We start from the raw sequence: 22989 nt of genomic DNA, 5'->3' as shown, positions 1-22989 counted from the left end.
ATGTAAGTACAATCGAAAGAATGGACCAATAACGCACTTTTCCTTCTTCTTTTTATCTCGTTATCTCTCTGCATTTCTGCAATTCCATTATTTCCGTTATAATGGATATCTTAATATTATACACAAAGACATTTCCATCAGCCAATCCTTTGCGGGCGATATTTTTTCAAAAAATAAAAAGGGCGGGACGTTTGAATTTTTAAAAAGATTTTATTTCTTTTCTTTTTGTTACCCACCAACACAGCCTTGTAGTTGTGTAGCCTTTATTCTTTTATATTTGACCGTCGTGTTCCTCTTCTCCTTTTTCTTTTTCATTTTGCAACATTATTTACTAACCTACAAGATGTTGTAATTCAACCCGGGTAATCTGCTTAACCATTTCACTTCATTTATATAAGGATTTTGTACGAGAAACGCCAAGGAAATTTGAAATAACCAGCACAGTGAATTGTGAGAAGTGTTCTTGTGAGAAAAAAAAATTTATGGGTAGTTTCCAATTTGACCGCTAGATGGCGGTGGCGTGTTTTTTAATTTTTTTTATTTTTTTATTTTTTTTTTGTGATGGATTCGGCGCGCCATAGTTTTGACGGAATGCAAAAATTCCCAGCCATTCAAACGAGATATTTTGCTTTAACGAGTCCACCTAGCGGTAGATGTTGAAAACGCACCGATTAAATCTCTTTTAGGCCTTGGAACAATTATTTTATCGTTTTCAATTAATTTTCTTATCTTTTATTGTTTATTTACAATTACTGTATAGCTTAAAATACAAACTGTTAGATTTTCAGTTTATTTACCTTTAGAAGTATACATGTCCCAAAAAAGATTTTCTCGATACGTTTTAAATATCTACCGCTAGGTGGCTAGGAGGATGAAGCCAGAGAATGTCAGAAAATGGAGGGCTTAATTTTTTTTTTTTAGCAGATAATATCTCGGCAAATAAGCCAAGCATAACAAAACGGCTTTGGGTATTTGTAGAGGACTAGGGCTCACTTCTATCAAATTAGATATTTCAAAGATGGTCTCGTTTGGCAGAAAACAACCGTATAAAACCCCAAAATTTCGCGAATTTCGGCTACCCCTGTTCGTTTTTTAGTAATTGCGAGCCCGAAGGGCGAAGCTAATAATCGCATACGCAGAAAAATAAAAACCATGTCACTTTGTCTGTCTGTCTGTATGTATGTATGTAACGCTCCATAGCTCGAGTGTTTCACGACAAATTTCGGACTTTTTGGTCTTAAAAATAACTCAAATATGCGGTGCGACCAAAACAAAAATAATTTCATTTACTTAATTAGTTCTCCTGTAATTAATGAAAAACTGCTAAAATAATTGCTGAACGACTAGTGACATCTGGCGGTTGCGACTACAACTTTTTCATTTTAGGTCAAAATAAATCACCACCAGATGTCCATAGCATCGCCGTGATGACGCAATAATTGATGACCCAACCTTGACGCAACAACCAGATTTGCATTTATGTTTTGTAGTTATTTGACTAAAAGATCGTTATTTTTAAATTCAATTATTGAACTTTATGTGTAAACATTGGAAAATATGAGTTGATCAAACCAAACGTAAATAACTTGCAAGGATATTGAACTGTGTCAGAAAAATCCCGTTTTAAGACCAAAAAGTCTGTGAAGAAAAGTGTGAATTGTGAATAAGTCCGACCTAACAATAGGCCCTGAATTTTTTATTTAAGACAGTTTTCAACTGGCTTACGACTATCCCTTCGCGGCGAGCTGATAAGCTTGCTTTTCTATCTTATATAAAAAACTATAACAGCTAGGAAGACGCCAATAGCGCCATTCGCTTTTCCGCTAAATTTACCATAAAATGATTTAAATTACCATGTCCTCCGACGCCTACTCGCGATTTCCGCAAAATCAGAACCCCAAAATCTGGCCTGGTTGAGTCGTGGACTCTTTGTTAAAAACCGATGTTTTTTTATTTCGTCAATTGGGGCGAGTTTTTGTTATCGTTTTTTATGAAAAGGGAGTATATAAACTAATTACCCCAAGAGATGTATTCGCTATCGTTCTCTGCATATCCAAAAGGAATTTTTTTGTGTTCAATAACCGATTATAAATAAAGAAATATTGTTACAAATTCTTTACGATTCCGGAAAATTGGCCACACATTGACTTTATTATTATTAACAAAATGAAAACTGTTTCTGACAGTAATGATATCATAGAAATGTGTCAGCTTAGTTCTCAGAGTTATTTTCCAATAAGAAACGTTGATCAAAACATTATCGGGAAATATATCGATGCGTCGATTGCCTTTACTGGCGGTACACTGAACTTTACATGGGGAGGAGCTTAGGGATCAGTAAGCTCCTCCTCCTCAGTAGAGGAAAAAAAAGAGATCGAGAAGAGGGGAGGAGTCTCATGGCGGCCGTATACATGTTCCTGTATAACATTGAAATGTTTTTTTCTCTAACGAACGATATCAAATGCTGCACAATGAACAAATGAGCTTTAATTGCATAGCTAAAATTCATGGGTTGGTTTTTTCAGGCAACGACTTAAAGGGTTACCTGTGCAGATGTTAGGCGTTTGATTCTCCCATAAAACGCCATCCCTGGTTCGTGTTTGCAGTAAGGGTATAAATCTGGTCATTGGGACTCCTATCATTGTATTCCATACGGAATACATATACTAAAATTGGAACGATACAGAGAAGATTAGCATGGCCCCTGCGCAAGGATGACACGCAAAATCGTGAAGCGTTCCACATTTTTTGCGAAATTTACAACTAAATGTTTTCTTTGATGAATTTATTTTTCATGAAAAATGGCAAATTTCAAAATTTCGTCGGGTAATGAGAATCCAAAAACATTTTCCCCGAAATTATTTTTCTTAGTCATTGACACTGACTGACACTGACCAGTTGTCCAGTTCATAGTTTCAAGAAATTGAAATTGAAACTAGCTCACAGAAACGCAAGCTTAACTCAAGCTCAAGCTCGCAAATACTATAGGGGAGACCGGGGCTGCTTGGAAAATTTTCTGGAAAGCCAACTTTGAATATTTTCAACAGTAAAAAAATAAATGTTTGTTAAACTGTTGGTATATGTGTTAAAGCTTATCATTTTCTCTATTTAACAAGCGTTTCGCCACACAAAGAGACCGTTTTGGGTTTTTTTTATATTGCGGAAATAGTCGCTGGGGGTTCTAAAAATTAACAAATAGGTGGATTTTGTGCAATTTGTTTCGCTAAGTCGATTGGTAAAAATCGCAATCGTCTAGTTTTTTTAGTTTGGGAATTGGGAGATATTAAAAAAAACTGAGAGGATGTAGCCGAAATTTTGAATTTTTTGGTTTTTGTGCAACAGTTTTCTCGTCAAGCACTGCACCTAAAAATAATCTAATTGTTTTAAAATGATGGAATAGCTCATCTCTTCAAACCATTTTAAAAATTTTTCAATACGGCTTAGAAGCCGAGATATTAACGATTGAAATTTTGGAAAAAACTTCCCAAAGTTTCTTTTTTTTTGGCCATGCCTGCCTTCATCCCATAAGCCACCTAGCGCTGGCGATAACAACATTTCCCCGTCTTTGCTTTATTTTTATTCTTTATGGTCTGTTTGTGTGGTCTCCCTCATAACATCAGCCTACACTAGGAGAAGGGGGTGGTCACTCCAACAGACCCTAAAGGCAAAGGGGAGGGAAATGTTACTAGTTGAGCTGAGTGTTGAGTTAGCCCGGAGTTCGCTTATACCATCCCGGTCTATGAGAAGGTGATACGACCACCCTGTTGGATTTGGCCGTAAGGCCTCGTCACAGCTATCTGATGGGTTTTTCAAAGTGAGATCACCAGATCACCCGGGTGGGTGGAAGAGGGTAAGAGGGAAAGTGCGGACGTGCCGGAAAACGACAGCACTACCACGCTGCCACCACGCGCACAACTCTCAAACCAATCCAGAAGTTGGCCACATAGTGGCGTTATTTCAGATCACAACCATACGTACATAAGCTGATAAACGAAATGACATGTCGAAGGTAGAACACGCCAAAGGTATTAAGGTGCGATAAACATTTTAGTTGTCTTGACGTCAGCAACGCCGATAACGTTTAGACAAATGGATAAAACATCAATCCATTAATGATAAAATCTCGTTCTCTTTCACGGTTGTTATAGTACCTGAAGTCTTTTATACGGTATAGAAACATTTCGTCAATCCTTTAAGAATGGTGTCTTTCAAATTTCTGATTCTAATTACGTTGGCATTACAAAATTTTTGCGAAGCCTTGCCGCAATACAAAGCAGGTAAGAAACAATATTAGTTACCCCACCCCCATAAATTTAATTGAATACAAAATTGTTTAATGATTATTCAATCAAAGGATGTACGTTCAATCTGGACACGAGTTCTCCGTCGAACCCGCCCCATTTGATCGACCCCAATAACAACATCATCTTGCCGGTGATGGTCGGGTCTTCCCGGGTGATTACTTTGAACACGGACGATAAAGTGGCGGTCGGCTGCCTAGGCCCAGGCAACTACATCAGAGCCACTGGGATGCAGCTGGCCCCCGCCACCTGCACTGCCACCTCAAAGCTGCTCCTAGTCGACGACCAGGAGCTCTCCTACTCCCAGCTGGGCTGCCTGAGTCAGAACAAGGAGATCCTGCTGGAGAACGGCACCTGCGCCAATGGACCAGGCACCGTCATCAGGATTGGCTGGCAGGCCGGCCCGGAATTCATTCCGCTCTACGACACCTGCCACGACAAAGCAGCGGCCGCCAATTATTTCTCGACACATATCATCCACGGAAAATCGGCCGCCGCCGACGACACGTCCAACGAAAGGCCGTCGTTCAGCCAGGGCGGATATTTCCCCGGTCTGGATGTCAACACGGCCTACAGCCAAGCCGGACAGACGGAAACCATCGCCGGAATCGTCGGCTCGGCCAGTCTGGCCGCCCAGTACGTCGTCAGCGGCAGCCAAATCTTCTTGTCTAGGGGACACATGGCACCTGACGGCGATTTCATCGACGCCGGAAGTCAGGACGCCACTTATTACTTCCTGAACACGGCCCCGCAATGGCAAAATTTCAACGGCGCCAACTGGAAGTAAAAATAAATAATAATAATTTCAATTTATTCGTCATGAACATGTTAGATTTTATTTATCTTATGTTATTTTATTTTATTATTAATTTGTATTTTATTTTATTTCATTTTATTGATATAAATCTGATTTAATTAATTTGAATTTAACTATACATATTTTATGCATTGTTTTTGAATGAATTCACCATGAAATTATTTAATTTAATTTTTTTTATATTAATTTAAATTTTATTCATTAAGTCAATTATTTTAATTCTACTATTTTATAATAATATTTTTTTTTTGCACAATTTAGCGTTTTGGAAAATGCACTCAGAGATTTGGCGGTCAGCCGGGACGTGAAATTGACCGTCTACACCGGGGTTTTCGGGATCTGCACTTTGGCGGACGTGAACGGAGTCCAGCAGCCGATTTATTTGGCGTTCGACGAGAACAACAACGGACTGATTCCCGTACCCAAATATTACTGGAAATTGATTCACGATCCCGTTTCGAATACGGCAACGGCCGTGCTGGGCATCAACAACCCTCACAACCCGGTCGGGCCGGCGGACGTCATCTGCCCGGACGTGTGCGACCAGGTGCCGTGGGTCACTTGGGCCCTGACGGACACCTATAAGGGCTACACATTTTGCTGCACGGCAGCCGAATTGTTCAAAGCCATCGATTACGCTCCCAACTTGGACGTACCCCTCTTCGTTTAACATCGCATATCAAATTATCAGCAACAAAGTTTAAGGCTTGAATTTTCTTGGCTGGCAATTTTTTAACGAGATTTAAAATTCAATTTTCTTATCTTTTTATATGCATAATACATCATTTTAAATCAATAATTGAAAGTAAATAAAATAAGAGAACACAATGTATTATTTAGTAAAATTTGTTCGACAGAACTGTGTGTGACCCTTTATATTCAGCATATTTATACCAAGCCTGACTTGAAGTATGGCAACAGTGCCATACTAAAAAAGGGGGAAGGTGTGCGTGAAGCCTATGAGGTTCCTGACTCGCTTAAACTAATCAGATTTTAGAAACACGGGAATATAAAGCCATAAGGAGACAACGAAGAAGGGAAACATTATCACTTTTGTTGAAACTTGAGTCGTTGCTACTGAAGTTTTATGAATTTTTGTTGCTGTCTCGTCCCTTCTTTCGGCCGCGGTAATTGTTATTGCTTCTACTGAAAAATAACAAAAACAAGTTCGAACATTAATAAACATGAAAAGCAGCGGTGGGTGGGTGGAAGAGACAGTTCTATCTCTCTTTTCATTTTCTCTCTTCACTTTCTCGCTTGAACAATTTTACAATTATTTAGTAAAATTCGTTCGACAGAACTGTGTATTCAAAGCCCAAAAATAAAAATGCGACCAAAAAAAAGATTGTAGCTACAGAGGCCGGACCATGGGGTTTGTTGCTGCTGAGCAAGAGAGAGGAGGAGTTGGTGGTATCGCGCAACGCTGCAGTACGGTCTTAAAAAGTTTCCAAGCATCTGCCAGGACAAATTGAAACATTGAGTCGCCAGGCTGCGGCGGACATTCGACGAAGGGGTCCGAAGTGTTGATTTTTTCTTGGTGAAATTGGAGAAAGTTCACAGTTTCTTAATAGCGTGATGAGAGCCAATAAAGTGACTAATTTCCGAGACAGTTCAAGGAGAGAAAGAGCCACACCAGCTGTGTAATCAAATTATGATATTAATAGAACGGTGTCAGGATTCCACGTTTGAGAATATCTGGCAGTCGGAGGGGATTTGTGGTAGATGCCTTTGAGTAGTTTGTTGACCAGAGGGTCCACGCCGACGGAAACAATACCCAGGTTTACGGCAAGCGTAGAAGAGAGAGCAGAGCGGTTGCCATTAACTGTTCTATAGCTCCTTCCCACCCTATATTCAGCTAAAAAAATTAACTATATCTGCGGAACTAGGAGACGAGGGATACTTTTCCCTCGTAGGACACCAACTTCTCAAAAAATTTAAAGTGCTCTGGTATGCAGAGTTTGTATTTTTTCGTGTTGCGGAGAGGATGAGGGCTGAAGCTTCTTCTGAAACTCCGCTCTAAGTAAAGTGTTACCTGAGAGTTTCCAGACGATCAGGCGGATGGCATCGTCTTTTACCAGCGGATGACTCTTTCCCAGAGGAGATGTGAGAAGGTCCGGCGACGGTCGCAATAGTCGCGGAACGGCCATGGCGAGGTCCATTATGATTGGGAACCATGGTTGGCTCGGCCAGTACGGGGTGACAGAAACTGTCTCGTCCTCTTCTCTCGTCGGTTTCGACCAGCAGAATGGAATCAGGCAGAACGGGGGAAAACAAAACGCTCCTAGCCTTTTCCATGGAAAGCTGAAAGCACCCAATTTCCTAAATGTTTGTTGTGGGAACCAACTTACGAAACGTGGTAGTTTATGGTTCCATTCTGACGCAAAAAGGTCCACTTGGACTGGCCACTGAAGGCAAATTGACATGAAAGCTGTTGGAGTAAGTCTCCAATCGCCCGCCGAAATAGAGCTTCTAGATTCTGCGTCCACGAGAACGTTAGCAGTGCCGGGAAAAAAATGGCGGTAAGAAAGGTTTTCCTCTCTTCACAAAAATTAGCAATGCGGAGGGAGACGTCACAAAGATCCTTCGACCGGCATCCACCTAGTTTGTTAATGTAGCTAACGGTGGTGGTATTTTCGTTCTCGACCTCTACTGTGCATTTAAAAAGGGAAGAAGCGAAACATTAGAGGGCTTTAAGGGCAGCAAGGATCTCTAGGTTGTTAATATGGCGACCAAAATCGTATCCGGACTAAGGCCCACCCATCTTATCGTCGAGGCAAACTCCCACCAGCCTGAGACGCAAGCGTCGGAGGACAAGCGCATGCCCGGTCGTGAGAGAAGCATAGGTTTGCCGAAGTTAAAATCAGTGCAAGTGGTCCAACACTTCAGATCAGCACGAATGTCCTCATTTAGAGAAATAGCGGCGTCTAAATTGTCGTTATTAGGTCAAGAAGATGAAATGAAGGTTACCTGCAAACTGCAAAAGTGAGCTTGTGCAAAATTTACTGCGTAAGAAGCCCAGTTAAGGTTCCCTATTATCTTCCCTTGACGAAGAGATCATTTCCCCTTCTTCAACACTTCGATGCATAACCGGCGAATGTCGCAAATCTTTTTATCGGTGAGGCAGAATGACATGGAGACCAAATTAGTGATAAGCCTATGTACTCGATGCATTGAGTGGGAACAGTTTCAGATTTATTGAAGTTGATTAAAAATACCAAAGATTCCAAAACGCGAATTACTTCTGCAGTTCTGCTACTGCGTCACTGTATTGGGCATTCCTCTGTAGTAGTGCCCACGATAAGCAAATCATCAAGATAAATAACGAGTCTGATCCCGGAACGACACAGAAAAGTGACGGCTACTTTCAATAGTTTAGTAAAAACCCAAGGTGATGCACAAAGACCAAAAGACCACATGTATATTCCAATTTTTTACGTTCCCAACGAAAGCGTAAATATTTCCGATGGCCTCAGAAAATTGGGATGGTAAATTAGGCGTAAATAATGTCGACTTTAGCAAAAAAAAATCCACCTGCCTTACGGTGTGACAAACTGTGACAATCCCTTCCATTTTAAAAATGGCGGTAAGAAAGGAACTGATTCATAGGTTTCAGGTGAATAATGGGCCTCCATTCGTTTGGGCCTTTCTTTGGGACAAGAAAATATCTGCTTAAGCAGCCCCCTTCCTCCTCCGTCTCTACTACCGCGCCCTTTTTGATAAGAGACTCCACCTCAGCTAAAAAAAAAGATCTAGCTGAACGGCATCCATCGATGCGTTTGGTGGTATGCTACGTTCAGCAATGAATTCTAGCTAAAGTCCATACCCAACAGTAGATAAAACCCATGGATCCTTTGTCAAACGGGCCCATGCATCAACAAAATGGGAAGTGCGACCGGCAATTGACAAATCAATTTTAGAAATAAAAGGAAGGTTTGACATACCGGCTGAAGCTGTTGTTAGGGGAGAGTATTTTTTGAAAATTTATGAGTTACAATTCCAGCGTTATTAAAGTTACAGCAGGCACCAAAAGTATCCGGACACCCGAGAGTCATTCGATTTGAATGAAAATTTTTCTGTAGGTTTTCTCGGGTGCCAGACACAATCCTAATTTTTTTTTGAATTTTAAAATAATGGGAAGGGTAGGTTTTTGTCGGAATAAAAAGTATGCAGACAGTAGAGAGGCCCATATGTAAATGGGCTTACTTTAGATTCAAATTGTGACTCACTGGGAAATGCTATAGAAACGCAAACGGTCTTTAAAAAAAGATCTGCGTTTCTTCTATGGCACCCATGAGTCACGATTTTTTAAAACAATTAGTATTCTTTCTCTACCCACCTTGGTCAGTCCTATTGCACCGACAGACTGTCGGTGCTCGAATGACGGATCTGGCTATTGCCCGACAGACTGTGGGAGCACCGAAAGATGCATGGTAACCATAGCTAGAGGCGCTGCAGTAGTTCTGGCTGTGCACTGAGGTAGAACAATGGAGCTACCATAAGGAGATCAGTTTAGTAATGAAAACGCTGCAGTCGTTCTGTCGGTGCACTGAGACATGCACTGAGGGTGAGACATAGACCAATGGAGCTCCCATAAGATCCGTTTAGTCATGAAAACAAAGTGTATTTGCACTAAAAATCAAAAATGAACAAACAAATTTAAGAAACGTTAAATCTTTTCAATTTTTACAAAGTAGAAAAATTGTAGAAAAATCTTAGTCAATGCTTCAAAAATAAAAAAAGTATTAAAGTCTAGGTCAAAATTCTTGAACAAAAAAACAAAATAAACAAAGAAAATCAAATTATGGGTTCTTAGCTAAATTTCTGAAATTTTTACAAAGCAAAATAGATTCTTTGGGAGTAGATTTTAAACTCTGGCAACTCCAATGTAGCCAATGTTGACAGGCATTGCACAGTACTGACTGTTGGTTGTTGTCGTCGATTTCTTTGTTGCAATGAGGACAAAAGTATAACAAGATATCCTCAGTCCTCATCTCTTTCATAGTGTTTACTGTAAAAATAAAAAGGGAAAGATCGTTAAACAGAATTCAAAAGAAGTATTTTTAAAAAGTATTACTTAGATTCATTGCAGCTATCCATCCATCTTCGTCAAAGTATGACTTACAGCTTGGGATAACTTTCTCAACGTCGTCTTCCAGTATAGCTGTACTGACCTGCTCTGGAATTGTGTTCACAATATCCTCTGTTATTTTTATTTTATTTTTTATAGCTGAGTCTGCATGATTGGGTCCTGCCAGCCAGGATATTATAAGATAAGCCTGCTCCTCCTTTGATTTTTCGGTAAAACTCTTCGGGCAAAAATTAAAATGACCTAGAGCAGAGGTTTTTTTTGCTCTTCCAGTTCGCAGCTTTTTCTTTGGCAATGACAGGTTCGCGAGCTTTCGTTTCAGAGCAGTCCTAGGGGTAATTTCATCAGCGACTGGAGAACTAATATTTCCAGCAGTGGAAGTAGATGCGACTGGAGAATTCACTGGCTCAGCAGTGGAAGTAGATGCGACTGGAGAATTCACCGGTCCAGCAGTTTAAGTAGAAGCGACTGGAGAACTAACTGGCCCAGCAGTTAAAGTTGCAGCGACTGGAGCAGTAAAAGAAGCGCTCTGTAGTTGGGAGGCCATCACCTATATTCGTATGATAGTTGAAATTAGAGATAATTCGTAACCAAAATTTTACTTAAGATACCGTTGAGTATTATATTAAGTTGGTAGACTCATTTGCTCGCAGCCTGTCATTGAGTGAACGCAACAAATTTACACATCCTCTCATCACAGGAATAGGAAATCCTTGAATAGTTGTAGATAGGGATGAAAGTATTAAATGCAGGTCACCGACCACCGCCTTCGCACTTTCGGTCCAACCGATGCAACAGTGACAGGGACAGCTGGGCCTACATTTGCTGGAAGACGGTCATTTGCTGTCGACTCAGAGTCTATAAATTGGCAAGGTGCCAGTCACTTTATCAACTGCAAAGAGGATATGAGAGCGCGGCAGTTTGTAGTTGATAGAGAAAAAACAGGAGCATTTGTGGAAATCCGCAGGTATGTTGAAAATGCCAGACTTTGTAGATACTGTGTAGGTTTCTGCCCGTGTGTGTCCCTTCCCCCCCCCCCATTTCCACCCCGCTTGCCGTTTTCTCTGTTAAACAGAGAAAACGCGTGCTTATGAGGGGGCGACACCCGGCGTGGGTGGAAATGGGGGGGAAGAGAAAGGGACAAACACGGGCAAAAAAAACTGTTTTTAATTGACTACATCAATTATGGACGCAAAAAATCTGAAAATGAAGATTGTTGTTCAGCTTGTGGAGATCTTCATTTCAGAGTTTTCCGCGTCTTCCTAGCTCAACCCGTTCTGTAGTTTCCCCCCCTTAAAGTACCCTAATTTTGCATATAGCTATTTGGAGCGTTCCCAAACTTAGGGCTCAAGTCAAAAGTTAACCTACCCTTGATTACAAAAATCTGAAAAAAAAATCAGCATATTCCTACACACTATGGCTATGGCCAAAAAAATCGTCACGTTCCGACGACAATTGGATTTTTGGGGACGCCGAGAAAAACGCTTTTTTCCATAAGGTTCTCTCGCGCGTTCCCAAACTTTGGGTAGGAACTTTATGTCGCTACGCGAAGGGCTGGTGAATGTACAGGGGTAGTTTTCACGGCTGTAGAACTTCTTAGCTCTTTCTTAAAATGCTTATAACTTTTTATAACGAAATCAATAACAAGGAGAATTAGCCTATGGGCTGCAATATGAACCGGCAAATTGATTGCACTATAAACCTCAACGAAAAAACGATTATTCTGAACGTAGGAGGGTGTCCTCCAATTCCTCATACATAACATAATAAACAAATGACAAACGACAGCCGCCGCCCTCGTCGTTTCTAAACAAACACAAATTAAAAATTAACGAACCAACCTTTCATCACAAAAAATACCCTATTCCGACCCGTTCCGACCAGTTTCCGACAGTTTTACATGGAGAATCCAACTGTAATAAAATTTCACCCAAACAGTGAAAACCCGCGGCACAGGAGGGTCCCTAAATCGACCAACCTACCACCAACCAATCAGAACCCGACTTTCACGACCAAAATTTGAATTTCGATCAAACAAAAAAAAATTTATAATTAACAAACAAACCTACATATTGTAAGGATCCATCGACCGCGAACGCCGTGAGGTCGAACATCAATGTTACTACAGTTAAATTTAAGTTGTATTTCTAAATGAATAAAAATGTATCATTTGACCTTCTTTCACATCTGGCAAGGCCAGATGACTGCTTTTTGACTCCGACCCCATGGGATCGGAGAATTCACACCTTGCTTCGCTCAAACCCTAATTGTTCACACCCTCTTTTTTATGACTTGCCCTCCGTTGAACTTTCTTATCGCTAACCTTGCCCATTGTACACCAACATTTTGACCTTCTATGAACTTTGATAAAAATTTGTGTAGCACGTAGAACATTAATTCCCTCGGCGGTGATTAAAAACATCCGACCTTGCAACTTGAAATAAATAGCTGGTCGTTTTGGCCGATGCGCCAGTCCATTTCTGATACGCGCACTGTGCGGGTGGTTGTGTCGCCCTTATTTCTGTATTTGTGTCTGTCCCCGTAGTGAGATAATAAACTTTTAGTTCCATCAACACGGCTTGTTGTGTGTAGTGTATTTCGTGTCCATCAACATAGGTCTAGCTTGTAGTGTACGCTTTGTCGTAACATCCCGTCTTACACCACGCCGCCTTGATCATCGAGCCACGCCGCCGTCTCATCCCGTCTTACACCGCGTCGCCGGATCGTCGAGTCACTCCACCGCCATCTCGCCCAGTCACGGCCACGTTCCGCCGGATCACGACCGACCACTTCGCCCTCGTCTAGTACCAGCCGCCACCGCCTACTAGATCGCCACCTCCCCCTCCTCGACGCCATTACCCCCTCTTTGTAGCATGTACCAACCGTAAGTTCAAAAATTATAGTATCACCCGTAATAGCTAGCATCGTATGTAGATTTCGTACTCGGCCCTGATACCTGTCGGCTGAGAGTATTGATCACACGTCAATCCTTTCGGGCAACAGATCGGGAGACGGGAGGAGTCTTACATGTGGTGGCAGCGAACAAGGTTCCCTCCCCCCCCCCGCATTGTACTGGTCGGATCCATCGACCTATGGGCCTCCGCCGTTACCAAGGCAAAAACCCCAATAGCGTTCAGCTTTGCACTTTGCACCAATTTTATACAAGTCAAAACAGGGTCAAACGCGGTCATTGACAGTTGAGTCAAGGTTAGCGTGGGTCGTAAATCAGAAGAAGGAGTGACTTGCAACGAGGTCAGCGAGAGCAATAAACCGCAATAAACAAACGAGGGGAATGGACTATTTTGCCGATAAGTAGAACGCTGACAACATACCTTGGGGCCACAAAAGATTGCGTCCCGCAATCTAACAAAACAAAACACAAATACTGAAACTGGTAAAAAGAAAGAACTTTGAAAACTAACAGGAAACATCGATGAACTGAGTAGCGTAAACTTCGAGTGTTCTAGCGAACAAAAGTGAAATGCGACCGGTCTCGGCGCCTCGTAGCCGATGTGGCAGTCAAAATAAAAAATAACAAGTGATAGGGAGAGAAAAGTCAGAATTTGTTCTTGCTTAAATACAGGGGAGGTTGCGTCTTCTTTTGTCCGTAGCGGAATACTTTCTTCGTTAACTTACAAAACATGAAGATTGGGAATCAGTTTGGTAGGTAGCGGCGTCGTAGCAGTCTCCTCGGAGGTGAATTGGGATCATCCTCGCTGCAGCCATATGAAAGGTTTTGTAAAACCTCCACTCAGCTCTCAGTAATATGAATCCCCCGCCCTCCTTTTTCAAAAAACTTTCCAAATCGATCAAGAGTTCCTTTTTGCGCAAACACCCCGAAGGCGCCACCAGTGCGTCCAACCTTCCCCCCCTTGAAATCACGCAGGAATTTGAGAATCAGCAATTGGGCATAAACACAACCAATAATTCTAACTGGGAGTTATTGGGCGCTAGACCTAAGACATCCGAGATAATTGTTTCCCAACCAACCCCTCACGCGCATAGTGGAAAGGATTGTGCCGCTTATTTATACTTAGCGGAACTCGCACAACAGCTCAAGGGGTACGACCCCTCACAGGAAGCTGAAAGAAGGGCTCTTTTAGCCAAGAACGAAACGCTTATCAGCGAAGCCGAAAGTACACTTATCCACTCCTTCAACTCCCAAAATTTTTTTTCTGCATTACGGAAATCTTCCAATAATAGACGTCCCTCAGGACGAATTGTTGTTTGAGATTAAACACCATCTCCTCCTAAATCATAGGGAGCTATTGAATGATTCAGAACTCGCCGATGCTGTTCGGGCACTACTAATTACGCGCCCGGAATTGGACACCCCTGTTAAGTTATTTCGTTATCTTGAGCTACAGACTAACTATTCCCCCCTACTGTCCCCAACGATTCAACAGCCCGTACTTGAAAATACAAACCCGTCCACCTTTCACCCAATTCCGTCCTGTTCTACAGGCAATAAAACAGCAGTACCGTTGACGGTCAAAGAATCCCCCATAGAAAAGAATACGACTTTTTGTCCTTTTTCTCCCCCGATTACTCACGTTTCGCGCTGCGAGACCACGACAGAAAAGAACACGTCTTTTTGTCCCTCCCCCCCCCCAGCAACCCACGTTATGCCCTGCGAGACTACGACGGAAAGGGACACACCTTTTTGCCCATTCTCCCCTCCACAAATACCGCAAACTCACGTTCCTCCTAGCGAATCTACGTCCGAAGAGAACATTTCCTCTCATCAGTGGCCACCCCCCCCCTATTCCTACTCCTCCCACAAGGGAAGCCCTCTCTGTGGACACTACCCTAGGCGACCCAATTCGACAAACAGTCCCGGAACTAGAAACCACCCCAACAGGCATCTTACCAATTACGAAAACCGAACAGACCTCCAAGGCGAATAGGAAGGTAACCTTTTTAGACCCCCCAAAAATGTCGTATCAAGACATATTTGACGAGACCTACTCTTTAGAACTAGAAAATTTGCTCTCTTCTGGCCTTAGCCATAAACTTGCCGTGTCAACTGCCCTGGCACTGGCTCAAACTGCCGTACAAGAGTTATTCACCCCCACACCGGCTATTCCGGCCCAATCAAAGTCCAAATTCGTCAGTTCTTCCAATTTTACACCTGTACTCTCGTCTACGCAACGGGCAGGACCTCTTCCCACGGGGGGATTTCAAGATTTGGGATCCATTATCCCATCGCTGCCACCACATGTAAGACTCCTCCCGTCTCCCGATCTGTTGCCCGAAAGGATTGACGTGTGATCAATACTCTCAGCCGACAGGTATCAGGGCCGAGTACGAAATCTACATACGATGCTAGCTATTACGGGTGATACAATAATTTTTGAACTTACGGTTGGTACATGCTACAAAGAGGGGGTAATGGCGTCGAGGAGGGGGGAGGTGGCGATCTAGTAGGCGGTGGCGGCTGGTACTAGACGAGGGCGAAGTGGTCGGTCGTGATCCGGCGGAACGCGGCCGTGACTGGGCGAGATGGCGGTGGAGTGACTCGACGATCCGGCGACGCGGTGTAAGACGGGATGAGACGGCGGCGTGGCTCGATGATCAAGGCGGCGTGGTGTAAGACGGGATGTTACGACAAAGCGTACACTACAAGCTAGACCTATGTTGATGGACACGAAATACACTACACACAACAAGCCGTGTTGATGGAACTAAAAGTTTATTATCTCACTACGGGGACAGACACAAATACAGAAATAAGGGCGACACAACCACCCGCACAGTGCGCGTATCAGAAATGGACTGGCGCATCGGCCAAAACGACCAGCTATTTATTTCAAGTTGCAAGGTCGGATGTTTTTAATCACCGCCGAGGGAATTAATGTTCTACGTGCTACACAAATTTTTATCAAAGTTCATAGAAGGTCAAAATGTTGGTGTACATTGGGCAAGGTTAGCGATAAGAAAGTTCAACGGAGGGCAAGTCATAAAAAAGAAGGTGTGAACAATTAGGGTTTGAGCGAAGCAAGGTGTGAATTCTCCGATCCCATGGGGTTGGAGTCAAAAAGCAGTCATCTGGCCTTGCCAGATGTGAAAGAAGGTCAAATGATACATTTTTATTCATTTAGAAATGCAACTTAAATTTAACTGTAGTAACATTGATGTTCGACCTCACGGCGTTCGCGGTCGATGGATCCTTACAATATTTAGAAACAACCCATACCCGTTCCCCCGTAGTTGAATACGGCGAATCAGATAAAAAATAAATGAAAACGAACAACTCTCCTGTTTATACACACGATAATTCTGCCCAATTCGCAACCAATCAAAACCCGCTTGGAACCCCTGGGGAAACAATAAACGTTTTGGGGCCCACAACCACGGCAAAGCCTTCCATCTTTACCAAGGTAAACCTCTCAGGAATTTTTTTTTTTCTTGTTAAAATTCTCGATGATGGCAGTCTATAATTGAATTTGACCAATAATCGCCAATAATTCAACTGATTTATTAAAATCTGAAAAATAAGGGAAGAAATTCAGAAAAAGGAAGCAAGCGAATCGCGGAATTTTTTTTTATTTAATTGTTTTAGTACATTGGTTATAGTCGATATACAGTATACTTGCGATTAAGACGACCCTCGTAATATTCATGTATTTGGAATAGAGTGGTACAAAATTATGGAAATAATATTACATTTAGTGAAGAAAGGGATTTTCGGCTTTGGCAAATATTGCACAGACATATTTAAAGTTTGTAACGAAACGGATGAACATTCCATTAATGGGGTTAGCTAAATTATCACTCTACGTATGTAATAACGAGCCCCATGTTGAAGTCGGAAGTTTGAATTTATAAATTATAATAAGGGAAAATATTGCGCCACTGATGGTGACTTTTAAACGAAAATTCGATAAGAAAATTGGTTATTTCCTTATCCGTGTAACCTGTGTCAATAAGGCCGAGTTAGAATTTCATCACATTTTTGATTGCATGTTGTCCCTAATTGGAGTGAATCATCTTCTCAGTTGTTCTTCTTGCACTTGGCTTTGGCTTCGTTGATCATCAAACGCGTCAACAACTATGAAATGATTTGCAAATGAAGAAAAACGAATACAATAAATCAATATTGATCAGTTAAACAATGTTGAAATATAAGAATAAATCAAGATATTCAGTGATGTGAAATTTTAGAAGCTCACCAGTAGTCCCAAAGCACTGGCTACCATCAGGGCATAGAATAGATAGTCCCAGCCGTATTCAAGATCGGACAAAGCTCCGGCGATAAGAGGTCCGACGGCGGCACCTTATCGTTCAAATAATAAGACGAGACATGTTGAGATTAACATGCACTAAAATAACTTAAAGATAAATATACACAGCATAGCCTGACCCACGTAAATATAATTTCGTGGCTTACCTATAGAGCCTGTGCCGTCAATAATAGCAGTAACCTTTAATTCAGAAAATTGTATAATTATTAAATTTAAAAATAAATTTTGTATATAAAATACCGTGGCTAAAGCACGAGTAGAGCCTTTCAGCTCGGGGTGTGTCCCCAAATCAGCGGAGACGGCCGTGGTGATGAGAGCGTACGGGCCGTTTGCCAGGAAACCCACCAGGAACAGTAAAGAAACATTCAAAGCCGGACTCACTCCTCCGAATTCTCGGTAAAGGAACAACTATACGAAATTGAAATGAATATTGGGCCAATACAGAAATTCGTCGGAATGGTTCCAATTTTACAGAAGGAATGGTCAGGATAAAGTAGCCAGCGCAGGTAAAAGCACTCATGCCCGTCATGTCACTCAAAAGTCCGGCCAAGATTCCGCCAAATATTCCGCCAATGTCGAACAGAATCGACAGGTTGGCCGCATCTTGGCTCCCCAAAGTGTCACCTTGATAAATTTCATCAATTCATTACTGCATGTTCTCATATAGAGAAGGCGTTTTTTTTTAAGTTTTTTTTAACTTACTGGAGTCCTTCAGGTAGGTGGGCAACCAATAAAGGAAGGTGTAGTTGATCAGCTTCGTGAAGAAGAGACTGAAGGAATATTCCATGACGCCCTTAAACGAATTTTTAAAATGAAAATCGGTGAAAATTTAACACAAAATAATTTGACAGGTTTATAACTTACGGGAATTCGAACCGCCCGCCAGAAACTGATGGCCTGTTCCTTCTCCTTGTGGGAACTGCTGGTGCTGGTCGACCGACTGACTGAAATTGAATCCTTGTCGTCGATTTTATTGCTCCCATCTTCTGTCGCTACGATTTCTTCGTCATTTGGTGTCTAAAATAAATCAAATTAATTATAGTAAAAGAAATGTATAAATAGTTTATAAAATCACTCCAGGATTACCAATTCAAGATTGTGGACTGGAACGGGACAGCCTACGGCCCGTGGGTCAGGCACCAAGAAGACGAAGGTCAGCAGACCCAGTGAGAAGATGATGGCAGCTGGGACAGCGAACGAGAGACCCCAAGAATATTCGACAAAAGCGCCAGCAATTAGCGAACCAGCGATGTTACCAATGCTGTGATGAGCACGCCAAATACCCATAATAAGACCTGTTTGTTTTCAAATATTTGATATTTGAAACGCAATTTTTTTTAATGAATTTAGAGATTTTTATTTAATATGTGAATTTCAAATAATTAAAAATGAATAATTATATTTAATAGAAAAATTATTGTCGTTGATTTATACCTCTTTTGCTTTTTCCAAACCAGTTGCCCACGGCAGCTACGCAGCCAGGCCAGCCGGTAGATTGAAAAAGACCAGCTAAAACCTGTGGATTGAAATTAAAAACTTATTGAAATATATCAAAATAGTACATTACTATATAGGCCTATTATTGCAAAGTGCGTGAGAATAATACTAGACCTGGACGATGATAAAATAGGCCAGCGAGTGGATATTTGTCCAGTACGCCAAACCGAATAGAAAGCCAAACAATCCAGAAAACATCATACCGATCGAAAGGAAGTAGCGGACGTTAATACGTTCACCAAGTGAACCCCTATTAAAATGAGAGGATTAATAATTTTTTTTATTCGAATTATTCTTTGCCGTAAAACATAATTAATTGCATCCTTACATGAGGTACATCCCGAAGGCATAAGAAAACAGGAAAGCGGAATCCAAAGCACCCAGAAGTGTGCTAGCATCATCCCCATCTATAGATTAATTGTTTCGCAATATGTATAAGTACAAATTAGTTCAATTCAAAATCAAATTATTTAGCAATCGATTTATTTATTCGAATGAATTAATAATACAGGTACACTCACCGAATGGGCTCCAGCTGCACCAAGTATCTTCAATGCCGGTGATGTTGACACCTTCGTCCGGAGTCAAATTGGTGCAGTTCTGATGGAGAACATTCTTGACGACACTGGTGGGTTTACGAGCCATATGGTAGCTGGCGTAGCTCAGAAAGGTCAGCAACAAAACATTGAATTTGTGCCTTTTGTTTCAAAATAGTTTTTTTTTTAAATTTGGAAATCAAATATATACATTATTTATTTATTCGTATTATATATACAGTACCATCGCAGTTTATCAACAGGGGTGATGTTCTTTAAACATGATGTCTTTTCCAGAGCACTGACACCCACCGGAACATCGTAAACTTTTTCCAGAATCCGCATTTTATACTGAATTATTAAACCGTGAGGTCTGCACAAGTCTGGAAATTTAAAAAAATATATAATTTTCAAAAATCAATTAAAATATCACTTCATTTATTTTATACATAATTAAGATAAAATAATTTGGCAGTTCTCACCCTTGAGTTATGCAATAAATTGAAACGTTTCGACGGATCAGACCGCCAGCAGTGAATTTAAAAGTAAAAAAGAAGAATGGGTTTTTTTTAGGTTCCCCGAAGTCCCGACTGTTTCACGTGGTTTAAATAGCTTATCCCTGACCGGTTCGATATTATAACCACGCCTTCTTTGGGGTTTTTCGTAGGCTGTAGAAACAGCTAATACGTCCACCCAAAAAATGACCATGCATGTCGCAATCGCTCTTGACAAGATAGCTCAGTCAAAAATAGCGATCAAAGATCAAGGCGTTGCGGGTCATTTATTCACTTTCGGTCAAAACCCTCGAATGAATAAAGGTCGCCGTCGCCTAAAAGATGATAAAATAAAAAAATTAAGAAAAAAAAATCTTGTTGAAATATCCATCACAGAGTCGTCGAGTACAAATCCATCACAGATTTTTTGTGCTGCCTGCTCATCAAAAAACGCTATGCTATGAAGTAATACCTGACACTATCAGCACTCGAAGTGTCACAGTGTATTAGACAAGTGCAATGAATGACGATGACAGATTTTTGTTTTTAAAATCGATTAACAAACGGAATCATTATTATCAATTAGTAATTAATGGTTGTCAGCATATAGGGACTGGCAGAATTTTTCTTGTTATTATTATAATATTAAAATTATTATAATTGTACATTAATATTTTATAAAAAATCTATTTGATAACAAAACTCATTATTATTAGCCTACCAGGTTATAATTTGGGGAAAATTTCGAAAAAAAAAATGAAATAAAATGCCTTTTTATATAAAAATACCTTAGATATTGACGTGGTATAAGTAATTTTTAGAATGATAGCGCATATAGGTATTTTCGGATATTAGGCCTACTATACTATAAAATCCCGTCCGTTTTATTTTAGACCTCGGAATATATCTTCTCGATGTATCCTATCTTGTGTATTTGTATATTTAGTGAATCCTCTAAATCCTCTAAATCCCTTAAGTCGTATTGATTGCTTCAATTGCTTCTTTTTTAACGGCCGAGAAGAAAAATATATAGCGGCAAATGTGTACAGCGTGATCCGCGCGGCTTGGGGCGAACGGGGGCGAACGGGGACGAAAGTTGGGTAGGCGGTGCGTTATTTATCAGGAATGATGGGAGGAATCTTACGTACGAAAGTGCATATGGTGCGGATTCCAACCCAGAGTAGCGCATATTATAAATAGGTGAACTTTTACGGCGAAAGTCTTTTCACGCTCAACAGAGGTTTGCCAATTATCATTTGTTTCATATATATTTCTCATATTTTCCATTTTAATGAATTATTTTAAATTAAATTGTAAATGTCCATAGATGTGTACTCATTTTAAATATTTTTATTAGAATTTTTTTCGAATCTTTTGATATTTTCACCTTTCTGTATTAAGTTTTACTTCATTAGTATTTTTTAAATGCACGAAAAATAACTTCGTCGCTATTGTTTAATTATTTTACAAAAGATTTGAATTTAACTATCATAATTATTATTATAATTTTTTTTTCTTTATTCAGAAACCGGAAATTCCTTGCAGGACGATTCGAACATTGTCGGGAATAATTGTATAAAAATTGTTCTTTAAAAATTTTTTTAAAATGTTTTCAGTGTTTATTTTTGTGATTTTGCTTGTCTTGGTCGTCCTGTGATTAATTATTTGCTTGTAGCCTATTATAAGAACCCAAATCTGAAATAAGAAAGAGCACGTGTTTTTGTCATGCACCAGCAAATGGGTGCACAGGTCGTTCGCCATTGTGGCCTACTTTCCCATCGTTGTTTCATCATTTCGTACCTTTTTATCTTTTTAAATAATACCGATTCAGTCATGTTGAAAAAAAAAAAGAAAAAGAAAAAAATACGTCTGTAATCAGTAAGGACACATTGAGAAAGCTGACACATGTCAATGAAGCACTAATGATTTTCCAGTCGGACGAGGGTGCAATCAGTGAACCGATAAATAATAAATAACAGGGCTGTACTTTACACCCCGATGGCGGACGCGGTAGGACGTCTGTATAGAACGTCTATATCCCTTTCAGGGTCACTCACTAAGTTTACGGGTGTATTATACCTTTGTTGGTGTGTCAGGCATATGAAAGTACGGCGTCGTTGAATGGTTTATAGAGTGATGATGTGGAAAGAGACTTATATATTAGTTATAATAGCCCATACATCGTTTATCATAGTTTAAATCGTCGATTACAAGCACGCATACGGCGCGCTCCTTATCCGTTGGTCTGTTGCTAATGACGCCCTGCCGATAGTCACGTAGGCTTTGTTTCACTAGACTGTATAGCGACGTTTGATTGCACCATGCACCAGTAGCTAACACGGTAATAATTAACATATTTCAATGTGTAAAGGACGAGAAAATTGGTTAATCATTACAAATAATAATTCATTCTTCAAATTGAAATATTTCAGTTAAATTTTTATTTCAAATTTCCCGCTAAACTTTGACACGACATTCAGTTTGAATTATTAGGATGCATTAATTTGGCATAGGCTATAATGTGTAGCTAATAATAGTCTCTGAATTTTACAAACTTAGGAAATGATATAGTAGCCTATAGGATAATCAGAAGGCAACAACTTGTTGTCGCTTAGCAACGAAAAGTCAAGACTATGCTATCCCCCATAATTAATCCTTGTCCATTGTTACGTAATAATACGGCCAACGAGCTCAAGAGCATATATACCAGTATAATATATGCAAGACGAGTGTTCTGAATGATACATGTATAGACATCAGAAGATAGCAAATCATTAGCTATGCAAGTGTTCATCGGAAGTTGAACTTCCTTACTTCTAATATACTGAATCAAATAATTCAGTTCCGATTTGTGCACTCTTATATAGCTATATAGATTATTAGCCTGTATAGTAAATTGCTTTGATGGCGGTTAACACACATAGCAGCCCAAAGAGCTTTTCTCATCGATGAATAGCCGTTGATTGCACGCGTATAAAACTCTTAATACAGAAGGCCATTTATATAAACTACAA

At 40.6% G+C, this 22989-nt stretch overlaps 2 protein-coding genes, 1 long non-coding RNA gene and 1 other non-coding gene across 4 annotated transcripts; 2 read left to right on the top strand and 2 right to left on the bottom strand.

Moving 5' to 3' along the window:
* Positions 1 to 2643: 2643 nt before the first annotated feature.
* On the top strand, positions 2644 to 2749 carry LOC124201280. Its single transcript, XR_006877597.1, has one exon. It is a non-coding gene; the product is annotated as a U6 spliceosomal RNA (small nuclear RNA).
* A 1368-nt stretch (positions 2750 to 4117) lies between these two features.
* On the top strand, positions 4118 to 5917 carry LOC124199408. Its single transcript, XM_046595211.1, has 3 exons — positions 4118 to 4277; positions 4355 to 5084; positions 5380 to 5917. The coding sequence occupies exons 1-3, from the start codon at positions 4199 to 4201 to the stop codon at positions 5786 to 5788; spliced, it is 1218 nt and encodes a 405-aa protein (XP_046451167.1). The 5' UTR covers positions 4118 to 4198; the 3' UTR covers positions 5789 to 5917.
* Positions 5918 to 9850: 3933 nt separating this feature from the next.
* Positions 9851 to 12060, bottom strand: LOC124199405. The gene is made up of 3 exons (XR_006876831.1): positions 10816 to 12060; positions 10193 to 10754; positions 9851 to 10126 (listed from the first exon to the last, which is right to left on the bottom strand). It is a non-coding gene; the product is annotated as an uncharacterized LOC124199405 (long non-coding RNA).
* A 4753-nt stretch (positions 12061 to 16813) lies between these two features.
* On the bottom strand, positions 16814 to 20093 carry LOC124199404 (glucose-6-phosphate exchanger SLC37A2-like). The gene is made up of 14 exons (XM_046595208.1): positions 19964 to 20093; positions 19726 to 19864; positions 19467 to 19642; positions 19274 to 19352; positions 19060 to 19195; positions 18883 to 18964; positions 18535 to 18743; positions 18313 to 18465; positions 18151 to 18241; positions 17921 to 18072; positions 17689 to 17856; positions 17595 to 17628; positions 17377 to 17480; positions 16814 to 17255 (listed from the first exon to the last, which is right to left on the bottom strand). Exons 2-14 carry the CDS (start codon positions 19824 to 19826, stop codon positions 17199 to 17201), a joined length of 1542 nt encoding a protein of 513 aa, XP_046451164.1. The 5' UTR covers positions 19827 to 19864; positions 19964 to 20093; the 3' UTR covers positions 16814 to 17198.
* Positions 20094 to 22989: the final 2896 nt, after the last annotated feature.

The sequence above is a fragment of the Daphnia pulex genome, chromosome 8, assembly GCF_021134715.1.
Source record: "Daphnia pulex isolate KAP4 chromosome 8, ASM2113471v1".
In the NCBI taxonomy this organism is placed as follows: Eukaryota; Metazoa; Arthropoda; class Branchiopoda; order Diplostraca; family Daphniidae; genus Daphnia; species Daphnia pulex.
Note: the sequence above shows the minus strand (reverse complement) of the source record. Positions and strands in the feature narration are given on the sequence as shown.

What these genes read in the sequence shown, in the direction of transcription:
- LOC124199408 (XM_046595211.1), top strand. Translation starts at nt 4,199, where the DNA reads ATGGTGTCTTTCAAATTTCTGATTCTAATTACGTTGGCATTACAAAAT. An exon ending in CTTGCCGCAATACAAAGCAG is followed by an intron (nt 4,278 to 4,354) that starts GTAAGAAACAAT and finishes ATTCAATCAAAG; the next exon opens with GATGTACGTTCAATCTGGAC. An exon ending in TTCAACGGCGCCAACTGGAA is followed by an intron (nt 5,085 to 5,379) that starts GTAAAAATAAAT and finishes TGCACAATTTAG; the next exon opens with CGTTTTGGAAAATGCACTCA.
- LOC124199404 (XM_046595208.1), bottom strand. Translation starts at nt 19,826, where the DNA reads ATGCGGATTCTGGAAAAAGTTTACGATGTTCCGGTGGGTGTCAGTGCT. An exon ending in CCTATTTTATCATCGTCCAG is followed by an intron (nt 18,965 to 19,059) that starts GTCTAGTATTAT and finishes TTCAATCCACAG; the next exon opens with GTTTTAGCTGGTCTTTTTCA. An exon ending in CACCTACCTGAAGGACTCCA is followed by an intron (nt 18,073 to 18,150) that starts GTAAGTTAAAAA and finishes AAATTTATCAAG; the next exon opens with GTGACACTTTGGGGAGCCAA.